This window comes from Amphiura filiformis, chromosome 2, assembly GCF_039555335.1.
Source record: "Amphiura filiformis chromosome 2, Afil_fr2py, whole genome shotgun sequence".
Lineage (NCBI taxonomy): Eukaryota > Metazoa > Echinodermata > Ophiuroidea > Amphilepidida > Amphiuridae > Amphiura > Amphiura filiformis.
The window spans coordinates 22,125,467-22,147,924 of NC_092629.1; the positions used below are offsets into that span (position 1 = coordinate 22,125,467).

The following is a 22,458-nucleotide window of genomic DNA, read 5'->3' on the forward strand; positions in this document are numbered from 1 at the left end:
TTAACTCTAAAGCAAGAAATAAACGGTCTATTAAAGGATGCTCTATTTGAAATAGAGCATTGCATTGTGTGAATACCATATTGCCTGCACGGCAGTATTTCCTGAGCAGGCAGTCGGACCAGACTTCTAAGTGGATCATCTCAGGTTGCAATGTTAAAAGGGCATTTCGTGATCCACAGCCTCACCCCCCCCCCACTTTTTTCAAAACAAGTTGAGATTTTATACCACTGGAAACCTCTGGCTACATAATGTCTATGTACCAAAATTTGCAGATTAATTCGTAAATATCGTAAAATTTGAATTTCAACACTGGTCTATGGAGCAGTGTAATACACATAATCATGCATAACTCGCAAACGCAAAATCGGACTGAAATTTTGGGAATAAGCTCTTTCGTGGATATACATGTATACTAAATATATCATAAAAAGAGGATGCTAGGATCACGAAATCCTCCTTTAAGGCTCATGCCACAAACTGCAGATAATCAATCAGTAACGACTGCGAAACTTGCCGAAAACAACGTCAAGCAGGAGCGTAACCAACAGGGGACTAACAGAGTGACAAAAATGAGAAAAGTGCCCCTCTGACAAAAGTAAAAGTGAAAATCGAGAAGGCAAATGAAAAGAAAAGGGGGCAATGGCACTATTTACATATATTTTAAAATCAAATAAGCCAATTGAATGAGTCAGTCCCTACATTTATTTTTTGGAAAATGTCTATACCACTTGCTAGTCCTTTTGATGTTCTAACACCATTATAAAAGGTGTCTTCCCCTTATAAAGATGCAAACAAGATTTAAGATAAATAGCGCTATCATTGTTCATCTTTTTCTCAAAAACGACCACAGTTTACACGCCATCAAACAATCGTGATAGAGGAACTTATATTTGTCACTTAATACTAGAGTTCCCATAACAATTCCAGGTACTCACAATTAGTAGTGACGTTTCGCAACATTACTGGCTGGTTGCATCTTCTTGACTGAACTGTATCCAGTACTGGATACAGTTCAGTCAATAAGCAATCAGCCAGTAAGGTAACGAAACGTCATTACTAATTGTGAGTTCCTGGAACTGTTATGAGAACTTTAATAATAATATAGACAATCTTCATTGATCCTGGTGAATATTCTTCAATCATACCTGTCACTATATTGTATGATGCACTTTATAGTGCTTAATTTTGACAACAATAAAGTGCTTCATGCTTTCAAGCAATGATTTATGGCGATATAAAAACAATACAGCAGTTATATAATATAAATGGGATCGAGCAAAAAGTATCACTCTCCGCACGGGTGTCGGCTGCAGACCACAAGTTTTAATTCTTTTTTAAATCCAAAATTGTCAGAAATATATTTACATGACCATATTTGTGATTAACATGACAAAATGCATTAAAATGAGTACAAGCACGCTTGGTATTGATTCGGTGGATGTTGTGATAACTCTTGATATTTTAGGAAAACATATATAAATTTTGACCTTGATGTTGAAGCTTATGGCCAGTGCATTAGATATGATGTTGCTATTGGCTTTGTTGCTATGTGCTATATTTTTCGCTTCATTTAGTCCATTTAGGGATAATAAAAGTTATTTGCCATAGTTGATTTTGGTTGCCAGTAATTAAGTAGTTGTTTTAAACCTCCATTAAAATCACATGACACCTTACGCTTGGGGTAGACGTTTATATTTTGTGATGTGAAAAAGTCTCCGTTACCCTTAAATCTACGTATTTCTTAGCCGAACTAAGCCATTACTGTCTGATTTAAGATGTCAACGCTCAATGGACCATCTGAGGTCCCTATGGTAAGGATCATGCCACAAGCTGCAGATAAACAATCAACAACAACTGCACTTGCCAAAAACAACGTCAACCTCCGCCATGAGCTTCGTCACCTATTCCATGTCATGGCCATATTTGGACTATACCACACGCCGAAATGTTGGCACACCTCGGACAGGTACAACGCGCTTCTTCAACGGGCTCATCGATTGTACTGTATGATTGTTCAGCTAGTACTGTGGCTAAATGGAGTTCGTGTATTAATAGGTTTATGGTATGGTAATGACGACTTGACAGGAGTAAAGATTATGATAAGTGCGTACTTAATTCAATGTGCAGCTAACAGCAGTATTTGGTACTACATCTGTAGTACGGACAAATTGCCAACTATCTTCCAGATATGGCAGACCCATTGTCAGGCTTCGTCTCAAAGTCACGCGTTTGGGACTTCGGTAAGCAAAACTTGCATTAGAAAACGGGTAACGCTTTGTTTCGCTGTTGCTCTTCTGTTCATTGTCATAGGTTCAGCGCCAATCGTAATCGGACGTTTTACTACTGATCAGACACTACTTAATGATACCTCATTCATTGAGGTACCAATAACAGAACCAAATTTGGCATGGACCATTTCTGTTTTGATATCATGTATTTACGCCAATGGCGCATATTCTCTACCAACGGCATTTATCTTGATACAATCACGAACCCTTTCACATCAATTTAACATGTTAACAAAGACATTTGCCGATGCTTTTACAAGTGAAACAGAATTTAAAGGATGCCTGAAGATTATACGTCGGCAACATCAGTATCTGTCTAAGACCGTTTTTCTCGTCGATGACGCATTTTCCCTTTATCTGGCTGTAACTGTCGGAGTATCGATTCTTACGGCATGTTTTGGAATGTATCAGCTTGTAATAGCACGAAGCTTTAGCAGTGCTATTTCATATATATTGACCTTAGCTTGGGTCATTGTGGTGTCCGGTAAATTTGCCCTTGTCGGTGTGTTTACCGCGCAGGTCCATGAGCAGGTAAGAAGTGATCACATTTAACACGAGCGGAGCATCATACTTTAAATCGCCTAATCCAAATCTTGTTTTCGTTCGTTCATTCTGTGCATTTACTTCAGATATCTTATCTGATATCTATATTTATTTTACAGGCGCATGATATTGTAAATTACATTCATGACATTGAAGACCACGAGGAAGTATTACAGGTGAATGAATTTCCCATAATTTTTGCAAATAAACCGAGACTACGTCATCGTCTGTCTAGGCGCAGTGTTTAACTGGATGTGCAGTAACAATACGCATCGACTACGAGGATGTAGTTTCGGTTCATTTGCGATGGCGTTTGGGACATAACGTAAAGAATAACATTCCGATATATTTTAGGATACTATTTAAGGTTGAAGTTCAGATTTTAAAACCATATTGGAACTAATATTGCTGAGGAGGATTTTAATATCTTAATACGTTTTTCAAATTCTGGATTTGTGTGATTGTAATGTATTTAAGAAACAACCATACCCTGCAAAAATCAAGGCTTTGTGTGTTGTAGTAATTTGTGACAAAATCCAAAATTTTGAATAAAACGACGGAATACGTCGTTTAGTTATTTTGTTACGATCAAAATACTAGTCGAACGAGTATACGAGTTCTACTGTACGTAAATGGCGTGTGGGAAGGTCATAATAATATGAAAAGGACCAACTAAATTCGTAATCGACAGAGTGACAACGCAATGGAGACAAGTACTTAACAGTGATTTTGTTCGTTTTGTCTAATCTGTTCAGGTCAAAGGGGTGTATCTGACAATGAAAACTAACATTTTGTATGAAAAAAATACACTTCTTTTTCTTATTTTACAATACAGCTTAAATACAGAAAATTAGAGGATATTATAAAGGTTACCCGTACAATATTTTACGACTGATGATTACAAATTGGTCTAGTAATGGACTATTAAATGGTAATGCAAATACGTTTCGGTAATGTCACATTATTGAAAAGCTATTAGCACCAAAGTTGATATTTCAATTAGTGAAAGGAATAATATGTAATTTAACATCCAGTATAATACTCGTTAAAATGAATTTTGATAATATAAATTAGGGAAATATTATAACAAGAAAGTTCTCTATGTATAAATTTAGGCTAATACTGTGCCCTTCCAATATTGTATCGTTCATATCAAGTATGTACTACTCTTATATTTCAGATGAACATGTTTCTGGCTAAATTAAACGGTCCACCTATTGCGTTGACATTGTGGAATATAGTACCACTCACCAAAGAATTTCTTTTAACGGTAAGTTGGCACAGCGCATAAGGCAATAGAAACAAATTAGTTCAATCTTTCGATCGACCATCGATGCTTCGTCGATCATTATTTTTAAGCATCGAAGCAGCATCAGAGGTCGACCCAAAGGTCGAACACTTAAAGTTAGGTCACTCAAACTTATCTCCTCCCCGCAAATGGGTTCGAATATCAAACAGCCTAATCATGAAGCTCCTGTGGCCGAGTGGTTAAGGTACAGGTCTCGTAAACATGATGTCCTGGGTTCGATTCCCAGACGGGATCACATTTCCTAGTTGTCTCCTTTATTATTTGCGACGGCGAACCGGGTGAAAATTTTTGTTTATTTATATATTTCCCATCGATCATGCCACTGTTTTCCCATGTAATATTTCCTCACAGGGAGGATGGCAATTCATTTCTCGCATTTACGGCCCAAGCTACTATGGGTTATTTGTATGGACGAGAAGTTTAAGTGACCGCTTATGGGTTCGAATTTTAAACAGCCTAATCATGAAGCTCCCGTGGCTGAGTGGTTAAAGCACAGGTCTCGTAAACCTGATGTCCTGGGTTTGATTCCCAGGCGGAATCACTTTTTCTACTTTATCATTTGCGACGGCGAACCTGGTGAATAGTGTGGTTATTCCCTATAAGTAATTTGTGTAAAATATTAAAATCCATCGCTTCGTTACAAGACAAATCGCCAAATTGGAGTTCTGACTTTTCCTCGCAATTCAATTCGTAGTCACGGATCAAGAATGAGAGTGGTTATGTTTTGTCAAGAACAACGAGTGTTAGGACCAACAGAAAGCGGTTGTGAATTGAAGGCGACTAGATAATTCATCACAACTCAACTAAAATTTACTATACCATTCGCCATTGTGTTACTGACGGCCAAGCAAATTTAGTTTTGTTTGATCCAATCATAATCATAATAAAGGAGAACATGGGCTTGTATCTTTACATATATATTTTTTTAAATTTTTTTTATTCATTTTGCTTTTATATTGAACAGGACAAAAGACAAATAACTTGAGAAAAAAAGATAGAAAGAATAAAAGTAACATACATAACACAAATACAAAAGCATCTCTTACATTATAATATGATACTACAATAGTATGCATATTTCGTTTAAATACTTTGTATGTCCGTGGGCACACGAGAAAGACAATAATATGTTATATTTATATATAATTACTTTCTTGGTATATTATTTTCTTACACAAAACCTTCCCATTTCATACGAAAGATATTCAATTTATTTATTCTCTGAAAACAAGCTTTTTCTTCTTCAGTTTTTTTTACTTAAAAAATGTGAAAACGTGGCGATATATGGTTTCTCATTTGAAAACATGTTCCTAAGTAAGTAATACTTAGCACTCAGAATAATATAGTTTAGCACTTTGAACCTTGAATGTCCTTCCAGTCCCAAAATTACATTTTTGTAACATAAATGTATTCGAGTCTGTATCTTTCCATTTAAACATATCTCTATATTTGATGGCATTCCCAGAACATATGATCAATTCTTTCTTTATTTTGACAAAAATGACACTTTTCGTTCTCTTTCAGATTAATAAGCTTTAAATAACTATTACTTGGAATAATTCGATGAAGGATTTTATATTGAAAAAATCTCATACTTTCTTCAGTGGTGATATTTTCAAACAAACGATCATGATAATTCTGATTTACTGGTTTTGTGGATAGTGACATGTTAAATTGCTTAGATACATAACGACCTGTTAACTTCTTTACTTTTAACGAAATGGTTTTTTTTTTCAATACTTTCAAGTTTTCCAATATCTGTTTCAGAAAGTTTCTTTATTTCTAATTTCCATTCCCTTGGTAAACTATTTATAACACCGTTATATGTTACAAAATCAATACATCGTCCATATTTTTCACAAAGTTTTTCGTATGAATAAAATGAACCTTTATCATCTAATATGTCTTTAATCTTTGTCATCCTTAGTTTGTTCGAGCTCTATTAAGGTTATTAACTAGTTTAAACTGTTGAGATTTGGTAGTTCACAGCATCTTGCGAATGGTAGTGAGGTTTGGCAAAAACTGCATTGCTCATTTCATATCGAGCGTGTAGAAGAATTCAAATATCACAGATATACTTTGGTAGGTCATGTGGTTCTTGAGTTATGTTGAAAAGAGGGCTGAAACAATAACATTTTTGTAAAACGTACCTTAACTCATTAACAACAATAAATTAAGCAAGTTTGCAAAGTATAAGATTTGTAGAATGAACTTTTGCAAAACATCAAGGTGTTATTTTTCAATAATATATTGATCTAGATAATGCAAATCGATTTTATTGGTTGCTTCGACCAACAATACCTCGTCTACCCTTAAGAGACTTGTTTACATCTTTTGAAAACAACTTGTTATAAACTTAGTGGCATATGCAATACATCTTCCAAATTGATTGTTTCTTTGTTATTACATTGTTTAAAACTTTGCCAGCTTAAAATGACTTCTTTGTAAAACTGGGGGAAATTGGCAGGAAAAACAGAAGCATCAACATCACATTATAACAGGAACTCCAGACCTCCCATTTGATTAAAGAGATAATTTGGGACATCTTTCCACGGTGCATAACCTTCACTCAAAAATATTTTAGCCACATTATATTTAATGTTTTGTCTGTATTGAATACATTTACCATCTCTATTCCTCCGCTTTCTTTTGGTGCAATTAAAACAGAACGTTTGATTTCCCTGGTTTTCCACTCCATAAGAAGTTATACAGTATCTTTTGAACATCAGATAACATAATCCATTCACACAATCTGTGGACATTGAATAAGTCATTTGTGAAATACCAATACTTTTTACTAATAAGACTTTTCCTCTAAGTGTTAGATCTCTTTGTCTCCAAAAATCTAATTTGTCCTTTAATTTCGTGAGTCTTGGTGGAATATTATACTTATTACATTTTTTACTATCATAACCAACAAATAAGCCCAATATTTTAACAGGTTCCTTAGTTGGTTTCTAAGACTTCCTATCTTCATCAATTCTTTTTTTCTCCAAATTTATCTTCAAACAAGACAACTTTTCAAACGTCTATATTTATCTTACAAGATTCTCTACAGATTTTGAATCGGATAGAAAAAAGGTTGCATATTTTAATAGAAATGTTGGCTTTAAAAGGCAAACATTTCTATCACACACACGAATAATCAACTGCGTGATTGTTTTGATTTGTAATGTTTTAAAATGCACCAAATTTCGTACACTGGTATTTGTCAATTCAGAGTTTTTGGTTGCAAATGCAATATCAAATATTGAAGGTAACAAGATGCTGCACACGACCGTGTTAAGGTAAATGTACATCATCGTGTGTAACTTCTTTATTCCCTTTTTTGTTTGTTTCAGGTTGTGGGCGTTTTCATCACTTATTTCGCACTGGTAGCTCAGTCTTTCTGAAGTGTTATGCCACCTGGTGGAATGTGCTTATAGCAGAAGTCGAAATAACTCAAAGGCAGCTGTTATAGAGCTATAGAAAGTTATCACTGAAGTGCATTATCAGAGCTCTCATATGGCTCACCAGCGTAGTTTATACTTTTGATTACGTTCCTTTTAATTGTATTAATTTACAATTTATTATTCACCTTTGTGTTTAAATTGAATGTAGACAATTATATATGGATCGCGCGTGGACCTGAGACATGGGTGCTAGAAATGTAAGCGACATACAATTTTAGTTTGTTTGTTTGTTTGTATGAGGAATATTAAGCGATGCATGATGGAGATAAATTGATTATGAATACGTTTATCGTTACCGGAAAGAACAACCCATACCTCTTACATGGGCTCCCTTCTTTGCACACCTATGTTACCCCTTTTACTCCGTCTCTCCTTCTCCACCCCAGGCTCATCCCCTCCCAAGTGTCTCCTTATAATACCCCTTGCTTCTCCCCCTACACTCGATATCTCATATCCCCTACACACTATTTCATTCCACTCTCGAGATCTACTCTCTCCCTCACGGTTGTTTGATGTATATAGAACTGGCTTCATTATTAACTAAATGCAAAATATAGATGGCGCTATTTATCCTAAATCATATTTCTTTATTTGCAAGGGATGGGTGATTAATATTGCCATTAAAACAGCTGAAATAGGTGAAACAAGCAACGAGGAAATTTTATAAACATATTTTATCAACCAATAAAAAAATTATTTGTATTAAAAGCTTGAAAGAATAATTTCCAGTAACTAAATAGCTCCACCAATTTTGTCATTAATAGATCATTTTATATCCGAAAAAGCTATAAAAATGCTATAAAAGTAAATAATTGTGTAAAAGAGGGGAAATTAAAGTTGAGAATGACTCAAAAGTATCTGTATACATTAGCATGATATCACATTACTGATGTTTTGTTTGAGCCATTCCATGTCAACTCCAGGGATGTGCACCGCAGCACCTCTTCAATTTTTTTTGTTTTTCTGTGTGGTGGTAGATATTGATGAGAAAGTAAAATCCTGAAAATTTGAGCTTCATACTTTATTTCGTTTTCCCGTGGCATCAATTTGAAATTTAGGGGGGTCAGCGTAAAAAATGGTAGCATTCGCTTGACATTTTCAGATACAGTAACTTTACAAGAAATGTTTTCTGTAACCTGATTGTTTTAAATATTATTTTCTTGTATAAAAGTACTTTTGTTTCAAAGTTTGTTTAGTTTGTATTCAACAAACAAAACGAAATAACAAATTGAAAATAAATGTGTAGTTTTATAATAGGCCTTTAGGCCTACACCTTCTCAGACCCATTCGCACAATCAATCACTAACTAACTAACTAACTAACTAACTAACTAACTAACTAACTAACTAACTAACTAACTAACTAACTAACTAACTAACTAACTAAATAAATAAATAAATAAATAAATACACAAGGAATGTATTTATATAAGCTGAGCCTATTTTAGAAAACCTTAGTTCCCATAAATAATAACGTAATGTTTCGACAGTAGGGTTTCAACATAAATTAGGCATACTGGCAAATATTTTGCTGGACAATACTTCCTGATGCGGATGGTCGAATAAATACCATCTCTGCGCATTGTGACATTCGTCCCCATTGCTCTAAATGGATTGATTCCAAAAAGTTTATGGTACCCGACGTTCTACGGCTTTTTATAAACATATCGCGGGAAAACACCAAAATTGAAAAGAAATGGGGTTTTAAATTGAACTTTAGAATTTGAAAAGTATAAATCACGTTAGGTCTAGGGCTGTGCTAACACTTTTCTTTGATGACTTTGACCACAATTTTTTATTTTTTCAAATATCTTAAACATTCAAGATTCTAAGCTAATTGAACAGACAGTAGTATGTAACTTTTACCTTCTCATTTACTTGAGCTGCAAAGCATCCCAAAATTGCAAAGTTGATGCAGACACCAACGACCCAAAAAGACATCAAACATTTCGCCAGAAAATTGGTTAAAGCATCAGCAATCAAGAGCGTGTACAAAGAAAAACATGCTAATGTTATATTGGCTGCGACTGTAACGGCAAGATAAAAAGAAAAGGCATCATCCATTAAGAAGACGATTTTTGAGAGGTACTGATGCTGGCGTCGAAGGCCGATAAGACATTTGGAGAACTTTCCATCTTTTCCGATGCTTGCGTTGAAATATTTGGACAACTCTTGATATTGGTATGTTATAATAACGCAGATAACTACAAATAATGCAAGTGGGTAGACGAAAGCTGCGTTTGAGAAGATGAATACAGGTATTAAAGTAGCCACCCAGAGGTCATCTTCTATCGAAAACGGGGTAAGAATAAAGCGTGAATCATTTCGTAGAGATTCAATGGGACCAACCATGCTAAATATTGGCGTGGCCATATTCATAAATATAATGCAAGATGCAATCGCTAACACAACGCGTATGCTTTTGCGAACACATTTAGCGGGTAGAGATGTCCCAAACAACTGGCTTGAATACGAAGATTGACAATACGTTTGCCACATATCTATAATGTTTGGAAGTTTGTCCGTGGCGCATAAGCAATACCATATAGTTGCATTAACAGCACTTTGAAAATTCCAAATTGAAAAGGTAATTTTAAGTGCAATGAACTTGTACTGTAGCGAAGCTTCGTCACCGACCCAAAACCCCACGATAATTCTGATACAATTTAACCAAAGAATAAGTTGAATAAGAAAGCAGTACGTCTGATGCATCTTGTACAGAAACAAATTCCAGTTAGAAGTGCATGACCTCTTTTGCCAACTCTTTGGGGTGTAATATAATCCAAAGATGCCCATCATTCGGAAGAAATGTCGAAGCTCATGTGCTAAACTAAAATCGTCTTCATTTTTGTCCATAAAATCATCCGTTTGTTCATTATTGAAAGCTGATTCGTGCACATTGATCGTTGAAAGCTCTGACTTTCCTTGCTTACGTAATCCGTTTGCCATTGTATCATTCATTGTCTTAGATACTAATCACGATCGAAGAGTTTCCAAAGTTTCACGACTGAAGATTCTATACGCGCTCCGGTTTTAGGAAACGTATTATCTTATAATCCTTTATGCGATGCGTGTTATAGCTTAATGTACGATTATACTGCCACTGTTGTGTTAGTAGATGAATGCATAGACGTAAAGACCCTGGATATTGATTTTGCAGAGCTTTGCAAATAGGTTTGTTTATATATAATGAATCGTTTATACAATTTGTGTACTTTATTGATATACGGTTGAGATGTAAACGGGTTTTAATTTTTTTCCTTCCAAAGCAGAGCCCACAGCAGAACCTTAGCATTAATTTTCATTTCAAGGCGTACAGTCAGCACAATAAATAAGGCACCATTAAATCATTAACTTATAGCAAAATGGAGAATTTATTTCGAAAATCAAGGTGACCATAATGATTGCAAGGATGATTTTTTTTTATTTGAGTTATCAGAGACAAATAATACAGAAACCCAAACAGATAAAAGGTACGTATTCAAACACCTCAAAGCACTACCAGTTAAAGCGCGATTGTTCTGGATTACCGCGGTTTCCTAACCTTCCGCTAATGTAGAACCTTGATTATTCTCTACCTCATAATTTTCTGTATTTTTTTTTGTTTCCCCCATCCGCAGGATTAAAAACGACAAAAACTCCCCCACACCACACCAGGATTTATAAATATTTCGAACCAGAGTGTGTTTGTTCCACACCGTTCCAGAATAACCCCATCATGCCATGTATTTTTGTCAAAAATGTACTTTGTCATAAGATTGATATAATTCACGGTTAACCTGTTTCATGATTGCAGGCGAAGGTAAAAACAAGCGCGGATAATTGGGGTAAAAAGCATTTTTATGTTCCTGCTATCCGGTTTTAATGGATAATACTCTCGCCAATGTCTGAATGGTTCATGTTTGCTTTTACAGTAATGGAAGTGGATACATTAAGTATGCAGGTCGTGTGGTATTTAGACAAATTGTTGTTATATTTACACATAAATAGCAAGAACCTGATCTCAAAGTTTTGATTTTTTATGTTTAAACCTATGCCGCGCAGTTTTTTGATGGCATATAGAACTGTATTCATTTTAAGCAAAGTTGACCACTGATGGCGCTATTGATCTTAAATCTTGTTTATTGGGCTAAATTATATTTGGAATATATGTAATATCGCCCGAAATTTGCACACAATTTTGCAGTTAAAAGAATAAAAATTACCACAAAAAGGCACACAAGAAAATCTAAGTTAAAAATAGCTAAAAGTGTATATTAGTGTGATAGCTGTTGGTATTGTAAAGGTCAAATAACCGTGGGAGAGCACGCAGAGCATTAAATATTAGATCCGATCTGCTTTGAGTCTATTTCAGAATAACGAAGGTTATTTGCCATAATTGATTTCTGCTACCATCAATTATGCAGTTGTTTTAAACCTCCATTACAATCACACGAAACCTTACGAATACTGTAGAATTTTTATATTAACAGCTTGTTGTGTAATAGTTAAACTCCATACTCCCGCTGTGGAAGACTTTCGATACAGACTTTCAACAGACGAATATGAATATTCATATGGAATTAGCACATTAAGTAACTGCTTGAAACTCGCCCTCTCTCACAAAAAGTTCAGGTTGAAAGTTAGTTTCAGAGGGCGTATGAAATTTAAAATAACCTGCCAAATGTTCACATTGACATTCACACCGCCTATCCAAAATCTTCCCCAGGGGTAGTATGGATTGTAAATAAACTGAGCTCAAAAAGAAACTTATAATTTTTTACAACTTGTGAATCACAAGGTTATATCTTAAAATACTGTCAATCAAAATGAACCAAAATGACACACAGGATTACCTTAATACTCTACTCAAAACACATGTCAGTAACCAAGCAGTTGTCCAACTAACACAACAGCAAAATGCACTGTCATGGGACAGCTTCCTGGACTTCCTTCACTTTCACAGCCCAACATTTGGCACCCAGGACAAAAAATCTGTGAGAATGCACACAAGATCCTTGCACAGATGATAAAACGGTGCTGTTTTCTGCTTTTCATATACTTTTTTCATGAAAGAGGGCTGGGCTGTGACTGTGGTCCAGGAAGCTGTCTCATGTCAGTGCATTTTGCTGTTGTGTCAGTTGGATAACTGCTTGGTTACTGACATGTGTTAAGAGTAGAGTATTGAAGTAAATCTGTGTGTAATTTTGATTCAATTTTTCTTTTTGAGCTCAGTTTATAATAGCCCAATGTAACTGGTATCACCGGTTGAGTGTAAGAGCTTCAAATGTTCATTTCAGTCATTTTTTGCAAGGGAAACATTTTTGTGTTTTTAAACCAATTAATGACACTTTGATGTCAGTATCAAATCAAATTGACATTTTAACTTTGCAATATTCATCACTAGAAAGTTTGCTTTGAACAATATTTGTACCACTAACGACACTCTTATTAAAATGTTCATTGACTTTCGCAAAATAATAATATTTTATGTGTATTTTAGAACAACAGAGATAACAGAACCAAATTAAATGTACACGATCTGAAATCGTACTGCCCTCATTCTCTTGTATAAGAGCTTTTAAGAGCTCGCCATTTCATACCTATCGCTAGCCATGAACGTGTCATATATACACCTCATAAGCCATCTGTTTATGCAATTGTTTTACGCCCTCTTCCTCTACTACCTTCCACTGAGCCATAGATTGAGGGACAATGTATATGCCTATTATTTCTCTGGTATTTTCAGGACACAAATCTGCCGTCTATTTGCCAAAAACAAAAACCCAGATTGAGATATTATATTCATTGATAAAGTTTTCTTTCCTTCAAAATATGGGCCTCAAGGAAGAACAGATGATCAATTGTGTTTTAAAACAATCAAACAAACAAACGTGTGGGATATGATTTTTACCAATCTATGTGTTGAGTCAGTCAAGTGGGCTAGCCCACATTTTGTACCTTTTAGATTTGATTTTGACTAATAGTATGTTTATGTATTTTGATCAAGTAGGCTAGATTTTCTAAATCTAAGTCAGCCACATTATATTTTTTTATATCAAGTCTGCTTTATCTTTAGAGATATGCTGATTCTTTTTAATGATCAAAATTTAAACCTCAGTTTCCTGAAATTGTTATTTGTGAGGGATAGCTTTAAATGATTAAAGCGTAATTTGTTTGATTCAAACTCACTGTTGTTTGTGATCATTTATTAATTTTTCTAACAAAACAAAACATTATTATATATAATGTTCAATTTCTAGCACTGAACAATACCAACAGCTATCACACTCACCTCACCTCACCTAGGCTGTTTCATCCTCTGTAGTATGAAGCCCTCTTCAAGAATCTTCAATTTCTGTCTGTCTTGCGCATCCCTTGCCCAAGTGGTGCATCTATATGCTGTTCTGTCGTCTCGCCATCTTCGTCTTTGCCTTCCTCTTCTACGCTTTCCTGTTCGTGGTTGCCACTCGGTGACTCTTTTTGTCCATCTGTTGTCGATTTTTCTTGCCACATGTCCCGCCCAACTCCATTTTGCTTCCCCCAATCCTTTTCATGATGTCTTTGACTCCAGTTTTACTTCTTATGTCACTGTTTCTGATTTTGTCACGCAAAGTTATGTTTAACATACCTCTCTCCATGGCTCACTGTGACGTGGTGAGTTTTTGTTCCAGATCTTTAGTAGTCGACCAGGTTTCAGCGCCGTAAGTCATGGTTGGTAACACACATTGATCATACATACGCCTCCTCAATGTCATTGGTATCTTTTTGTCACAAAGGATGTCTTTGTACCCCTGCCAAAACAACACCAGCCAGCCTTGATTCTCGATCTCAGTAAGACTTCCTCTCTTGTGTTGTCCTCAATTTTGACTGTCTTGCCCAGATACTTGTAACTATCTACTTTCTCAATCGGTTCGTTGTCAATTTCATTGGACTCTCTAGTGTCAAAGTTGGTCATGTATTTCGTTTTCCCTTTGTGTATTTTTAGTCAAATTTTCCTGCTCTCAGTGTTCAAACTATTTAGCTGAACCTTTAGCAAACCTCGGGTCAGTTAACCATTCTCCATCGATGTTGATGCCTCTTTCTTCTAAATCTAGTTGTTTGAAAATTTGTTCCATGGCAGCTGTGAATATTTTTGGAGAGATTGTGTCCCCTTGCCGTACTCCCCTCTGTATGTGGATAGGCTTGGAGACATCCTTATCTATGTGGATTGTAGCTGTGGCGTTTGTGTAGATGTCTTCTAGAATCTTAACATACCCTTCGTTAACTCCAATCCTTCTTAAGGCTGCAAATAGATCACTATTTTCCACCGAATCAAAAGCTTTCTCATAATCTATATAGCCTATACAAAGCTTCAGCTGATACTCATTTGCTTTCTCAATCAGTTGGTTCAAAGCATGCAGATGATCAGTTGTTGAAAAGCCCTCTCTGAAGCCTGCCTGCTCTTTAGGTTGATTCTCATCCAATATAATCTTGATTCTATTCTGAATGATTCGTGTGAAAATTTTATATGCATGTGAAAGCAGACTAATAGGTCGGTAGTTTTTGATATTCTCTTTATCTCCTTTCTTATGTAGAAGAATAATCTTGGCTTCCTTCCAGGCTGCTGGTATCTTCTTTTATGTCAATATTTGGCTGTAAAGTCTTGTCAATTGAGTGATGATTTCCGCACCTCCTATCTTATACACGTTACTGGATATATCATCAGTGCCAGGTGCTTTTTTGTCTTTCATTTGTTTTACTGCTGTCTCTACTTCTCTAACAATTACATTTGGTATGTCTGTTTGATCTGGAGACAAGAGGTTTGGTTTACTTTGGTTAGAATGAGAGCTATATAGGTCTTGGTAAAACTCTGCACAGATGTTGAGTATTTCTTATCTACTAGATGTAGGAATACTATTTTTGTCTTTCATCTGGCTGATTCTAGTTTTCTTACTGTTCATTTTGGAGATCTGTTTTGGTCCTTTACCACTTTCTAGGATTTGTCAATTTGTTCTCTTCGTGTTCTTCTACTTCTCTGACGTCTCTTCTTTCGAACTTCCTTCACAGTTTCCTTGTACTCCACTTTCTGAGTAGTAGTTTTGTCTATGATTTCTCTGAGTATCTTTCTTTTAATATCTAGCTCCTCAATCTCAATATCTTCTTTGGCTTTTTGTTTCTTTGTTCTTTCTTGTGGTGCTATCTCTTCAGCAGCCGCTGTCACTATGCTGTATATACACCCTTATTTCGCCAATTAAAAAAGTTTTAAACAATCTTAAACTCGTGTTAGTTACGTGGTCCTCTCGTCGAAATATTGGTTAAGGGCCCTTAATTTTCCTGTTGTTTAAGGCTCAAATCAATAGTTGGTTAAAACTTTTAACCAATAGATGCATATAGCACTTTAACCAGCTTCAAGTTTAAGTGCTTAACCAACTAGGTTGTTTAAGGTCTTTTAATCAATATTTGCTTAATAACTCTAAACAGATAATGATTTATATGTTCTATTTTATCTAAGGATTGTTTAATTGCTTAATCAATGGTTGTATTGGATTTAATTATGATTGGGACTTTCTTTCTTTCTTTCTTTTTAAATTTTATACTGAAACATAATTCATGATAGATTTGAAGTCATCAGATCTTGGTCAACTGTGAGATTCGTTCAAAAATACAATTTCATGCATAAAGTGTTTTTTTATCAGTTCAACCCGCTATGTATCCGGGCAATGTATCCGAGTAAAAAATTAAAATCTAGTAAGCCTTTCTCTCTCGCATGCATTACGATACATTGCTAAAATACAATACATCAACGCTAATAAATTCACACACTCGATACGGTATCCAGCATACCGATACTTCAAAACAATGCATCTCGTCTACATTGTAAGCTATTGTGCGTATGCCCAAAACTGAACATCGCGGTACACACATTGGTGATATACATGTACCGTGCACGTAGAACAGTACAGTACAGTATCGCTAGAATGTCAATCCCAATGACGTTGTTAAATCTAGCAAATAAACGCATCAATATCCATCCTTTATGTCTCAATGATGTCTATGCATAACTTATCAAACGAATCTCGAGTTTGGTGCAACCTGATTGACTCAAACCTACCTATTTGAACGAAGTTTCAGGATACCATAAGCAGCATGACCAGCATTCACTCGTGGCCGCCATTTGCTTTTGTCATTTTAAACAATAAGTGGTTAAAATTCCGTGGCGCGAGATGTATCGTTAAACAGGTAAAGTACAATTCCACTCAACAGTACACAGTTTAACGCCTTTTAACATAACAAAAAATAACCACCTTTATACGCTCGAGTTTAACAGTCTTTTAACATACGTTAAACTTTGCAGATTAAGCGCAAAATCACGCCTTTGAACATTAATTGTTTAAAAATCTAAAACTTTTCTTCTTATACTTGGCGACTGTTAACTGCCGGAACAAGAGTGTAAGTGTAGATCTCGAGTCTATATCCATATCTTCCAGTGCTGTGAATCGATTCTTGAGTGTTAGTTGAAATTCTTCCTTCCTTTCTTTCAGCCGCATTATATTTAGTTTGCTCTTTTTAGAATTCTTGATGAATTTGAGTCTTGCCAGTTTCTTGTTCAGTAGTATTTTAGCTCTAATCATCCTGTGATCGCTGCCAATGTCCACATTCGTGTAAAATTTCCTTTTGAGATCTTAAGTTGATAAGTAAAAAGAATCTAGCACCAAATAGCGCCATCACTTCCTAGTTTACACATATGCAAACATCTGTTACTGCATTTTATACCATTATATCATGAAGAGAAAGAAAAGCACATGCACCAAAATAACCAGGATCGAATTTGGTTTTTGAAAACATTACCATTCGCCATTTATCAAAAATCGACAATGGTATTGTCTACTTCTTCTGTAGACATATGATGGGTTTTTTAATGATCAATAACTATAAACTGATTTTCTTTAAACTGTGATTTTGTGGGATAGCTTTAAATGTTCCCGGTAAGAACAACCCATACATTTTACCTATGCTCCCCTCTCCCCATATAACCTCGCTAAGTGTCTCCTTTTCCCTCCCTCCTCCTCGCCTCCCCCTACATTTGATCTATCTTGAACTCCCTTCCCCTTTCCTATTTACTTCCAATGCTCTCTCCCATCTGTTTCGCCCCCCCCCACACACACACACACACACTCTCTCTATCTCCCTCTCTTTTTTTCAGTAAAATTGCTTCAGTACAAGTCAATAGCTTATGGCCTTCCATCGATTTTCGTACATGCAATTAAGGACATGAATCGATTTTGTTTATATCACATGAGTAGCCCCTGTTGTAACTTCGAATCCAAATATTTCGATGGTTTATATTATTTCACAGCTAAAATAGCCATAGCTTATTGGATTTTTTAAAGCACGTTTTTCAATGTAGAATGACATGCTCGATATCATTTTGTATACTTAGATCAGGAAACTTCAAACCGAGCGATTTTATTCTTCACACCATTATATAAGAAACTGAAATGAAAACCGAATCTGTTGATACAAATGTTAAGTTTGTAACAAAAGGTAGAAACAAAGATATCAATAAACGTGTGAGTCAAGAGAAAAGGCAGGATAATGTGAAACCACATGACCAAAACCAAAACCAAAACTAATACTCAATATGTGAAATGAGTTAATGTCGCGCACTATCAAACCATGCTTAGCCTAGTCTTCAAATTATTTAAAAAAAACCATTTTGTCATGCATAGCATTTTTGCAATTAAAAATAGAAACATTGTACTTTTATTCGAAGATCTTAAATTGATAAGTAAAAAGACAAAATATGGTCACCACCAGTGACAGTATTAAATCACATCTCTCTCCCATGTAAAAGAATCCAACACCAAATATCGCCATCACTTCGTGTTGTACACACATCCAAAACATCTGTTAGTGCATTTTATACCATTATACAAGGTGTCCCATAAAAAGGTTACATGTAGAAAATGAACCGCATTTTGCGATGGTACAACAAAACACTGTCATATTTTCAGGTATTATTTATCCATCCTTCATGTACATGTGATGTAATTGTCTGCTAAGTTTCAAAATATCGCACAACGAAAGTTAAACACAAGCACATCTTTTTGTTCTAATTTTTCTAATTACTTTTTCTTTCTCTCTTTTTTTTTCATGGTTGAAAAACTTTTTGCACTAAAGAACCTCATTGACAATTAAATATTGCACATCCCTTATAGAGCTTCTTGACTTTTATTGGCAAAAATAAAGATGGTCATTAGAGAGGAACACTTTTTGGTGAAGGCATTTCTGCATGCTGCATCTCCTGCCATCAACTAAAATTAATAACAATTTTCATTTAGGCTTTGTTCGGGTTTTGTTGAGTTGAAATCGCTGCGTATACTATAAGAATATTGTCCATTTTCTGACCGAACTCTCGAAGTAAAACTGAACAAGTTTAATTATCTGTTGAACAAAATAATATACTGCGTCTGCCATGCTATGGCTGTGACCCGCAAATACACTGTACGCAGTGTGCGGGCAGCGAACCTCGTGTTGCATTATGTCACGTAAACATGTAAACAGCTTGCTCAGGAATGCGTGGAATGCGAGCTAAATACGCACTTGACATTCACAGGGGTACTAGTAGGGGGTACATGGATTATGTCATGAAAATTACATTTATATTTGTTAACATTAAGTTAGATTGTTTTCAAAAATCTACATGTAACCTTTTTTTGGGACACCCGGTATTACAGAAAGAAAAGCATAATTATGTAATGACTTGAAACAACATACAATTATGAGGATGTGATAATTTAAATTATATATTTGTATGGTAATTAACTGCTTGGTAGCAATCGTTCTAATTCAGCCAGTAGTATACCATTAAAACACCACATTTTAACAAACTAAAGTCAGGTTTAAATTTGATATTATGAACCATTGTTTTTATCCATTTGGGCACTTCTAGGCAATATTTATTAATTATGTTTTATTTGTGCATATAATTTTTTTATTGTATTGTATTGTATTGTATTGTATTGCGACGGATTTTCGCGTCGAAAGAAACAATATACATTCATAATTATGTCTTTTACCTTGTCAGTGATGGCAGCATATCTAAGGCCCTTATTATGTAATATATTCGGCGAAAACACAACCATCTTGGCGACATCAAGCTTAACAAGAATTTGTCTTTAAAAAGACAAGTTCACGGATCAGGTGTATAGTAGGCCTCGACAATAAATAAGTGATATGAGGCTTAATAATGATACCTGCATCTTGACTCTGGAAAACAATTTTTTAAACCTCATTTTACATTTAGGTTTTAAGCCACCTTCATGAAACAAATTTGGCTATTACTACGAAAAAAAGATGCCTTAATTTGCTTACTTAAAAGTAAACAAATTACACAGCCATTTTGGTCTTGCTAGCTTTTGTCAGGGATATTTGTCTCATAGCCCTGCTTTTATGAACACCAATTATTATTTTGTAACAGAAGATATATTATACAGGTTTATACATACATTGCTGGGTTATTACAAGAGTCAATAAACATTCAATTAACTATAGATAATGGACTTAGTTTTGTGCAATGTAGTTATATTGAACATTTTTCTGAAGTAAATCGCCTACTGCATAGTTTTTTTTTTATACAGATGATAGGTCTAATCACAAAGTAAACATTCAGGATACTGACCAAGATCTGCCTAGTTTTGATTAACCAATCAGTTATGTGTATTATCAGCATGTGATGGCTATAAGCCAATTGCAAACATGTTTATTAGAAAAGGCAAAAAAATTCCGACACTTTACACTGAACAGTCTCTTTCATGTTCTTGTCATGTGGGGCAGGATTAGATATTAACCACAAGGTTGGTGGGCTACAATAGCTATTCAAGACACAGGATATGTAAGGGATAAACTGTGCATTTGAGATGTGGGGGGAAGTGGCATTATTTCACTGCCGTGAAAAAAGCAGCTTGAAACCATGAGATTCTTCGAGATCCTCCTTTCACAACGAGACGATTGAGCTCATTAGCGACCGTGCTCACGACTGACTGGAAAGTGTATGCATCTTTAAAACTACAGTATGTTCAAATTATACACTATCAAACTATGCATACAGTAGTTATTCAATGAGATGAAATGCTATCTACTGCTGATAGCAGTCAGTAAGACAAAATGCTAGCCTCTACTGATAGCAATGGTGTAAATGAGAACCCAATGCTATCTACTACTGATTATAGCGAGGCATTCAATCAGATACAATGCTATCTATTACAGCTGATAGAAATGTAAATTAGTCATATAAAATGTTATCTACTGCTGATAGTAATGGTGTCAATGAAATAATATGCTATTTAGTGAGCATCGCTTAAATTGCAATCTGAAATGTATTTACTTTCTTCAAATAATTTAAAAAAGCATTTAGTAATGCATAGCATTTTTTCAATTAAAAGTAGAAAATTGTAATTTTATTCTGAGATCTTAAATTGATATGTAAAAAGACAAATGGTCATAACAGTGACAGTATTAAATCACGTCCCTCCCCATGTAAAAGAATCTAGCACCAAATAGCGCCATCACTTCGTAGTTTACACGCATGCAAAACATCTGTTTCTGCATTTTATACCATTATCTCCTGTACAGAAAGAAAAGCACATGCAAAAAATAACCAGGATCGTTAAAATGGTAATGACTTGAAACAACATAAAATTATGATGATGTGATAATTTAAATTATTTGTATTGTGACGCGTCGAATTTGGTTTTCGAAAACTTCACCATTCGCCATTAGATGTCTGTGAAGTGTTGTATGTACCACCAGGTTTTAGAAACCAAATTAACGTATACCATCGATGTGTTGTAATGTGCTTCACGTATATAGTGACGATTTTGTTGAAACATCTCGCCACACAATGGATTATTTAAGTTGTAAAAGAGCAGTTCTTTGAACCATTATGACGGCGGAACGACGGATATAACATGAATAAACAGTTTTGCAATTGTTGGATACGCTTTCGTCACTGCTCTTGGATACCAGACTTGTAAATTGGATCGACAATGCAACGGTAATTCGATTTAATGGTGTTCTTACTCAGGAAGAAGAAAATCGATGTGAAAGAATGAACTGTATAGAGTTCAAAAAAGTGCGATATATCAACACGGAAAAGTATCCGTGGATAACTTGACTAATTTCTAAATAACATCGGTTTTGTTTTGGTTTGTATTTATTTAAATTGTAAAAGATCTACATGTTCGATGAGTACGTACAAAACTTAGCTGGCATGGCGACATCATTATTATGTTCGCATCTCTATTGTGGTAGTGTTTTCGTCTTGAAACTGGGCATTAGATACCTAGATATCTTTATCTGATACTTGTGAAAACTTCTTGTGTTTTAGCCTCTTATTGTTAACACAACGTTGTTTTAAAATATTAGAGCGAATTTGGTGTTTTTGAAGCTGTACCGATGTAAAATAGAGCAGAGAGAATATATTCAAGAAGTGCTTGTGTACTCGAAGTTTATCCACACCGAATCCGGAAAGACGATGATTATCCCTGGGCTATAAGATCAAGCCATCGTACTATACAGGCATTAGTGCCGAAGTATATCAGAAGCTTCCGAAGCAGTATATAGGAGATACCCATTATGGGGCTGGTTAAGATTTCCGTAAGGAGATATAGAGATGCCTGGTTGAAGTACTTTGGATTATATCTGATTATTCTTGGATGCGTACAACACGGTAAGTGAATTATCATAAAGAAAACATCTAAGGAATATCATGTTTAAATGTAGTAACACAGGCTGCATACTCATGTTTTAACACGCATCCTGTATCAATAATGATTGGTAGCCTACTCATCCGAGTTTGATGTTATTGGAAAGTCTGATTCTTCTCCGGGAACACTTCCAAGCGC

The 22,458-nt window shown here is 35.2% G+C and overlaps 2 protein-coding genes and 1 long non-coding RNA gene across 3 annotated transcripts in view; 2 read left to right on the plus strand and 1 right to left on the minus strand.

The window, feature by feature from the left end:
- Window positions 1-2,729: 2,729 nt before the first annotated feature.
- Window positions 2,730-4,103, plus strand: LOC140135660 (uncharacterized). Its single transcript, XR_011856551.1, has 3 exons — window positions 2,730-2,819; window positions 2,951-3,007; window positions 4,012-4,103. It is a non-coding gene; the product is annotated as an uncharacterized lncRNA (long non-coding RNA).
- A 5,321-nt stretch (window positions 4,104-9,424) lies between these two features.
- Window positions 9,425-10,650, minus strand: LOC140139046 (uncharacterized). The gene has a single exon (XM_072160830.1). The coding sequence runs from the start codon at window positions 10,550-10,552 to the stop codon at window positions 9,425-9,427; it is 1,128 nt and encodes a 375-aa protein (XP_072016931.1). The 5' UTR covers window positions 10,553-10,650.
- Window positions 10,651-21,270: 10,620 nt separating this feature from the next.
- The window catches only part of LOC140135664 (neuronal acetylcholine receptor subunit alpha-2-like), a 180,798-nt gene continuing 179,610 nt past the window's right edge, over window positions 21,271-22,458 (plus strand). Inside the window, exon 1 of the mRNA XM_072157250.1 lies at window positions 21,271-22,283. Within this exon, the coding sequence (XP_072013351.1) occupies window positions 22,190-22,283 (94 nt within the window). The 5' untranslated portion in view covers window positions 21,271-22,189. The remainder of the gene's footprint in view (window positions 22,284-22,458) is intronic.

What these genes read in the sequence shown, in the direction of transcription:
- LOC140139046 (XM_072160830.1), bottom strand. Translation starts at nt 10,552, where the DNA reads ATGAATGATACAATGGCAAACGGATTACGTAAGCAAGGAAAGTCAGAG.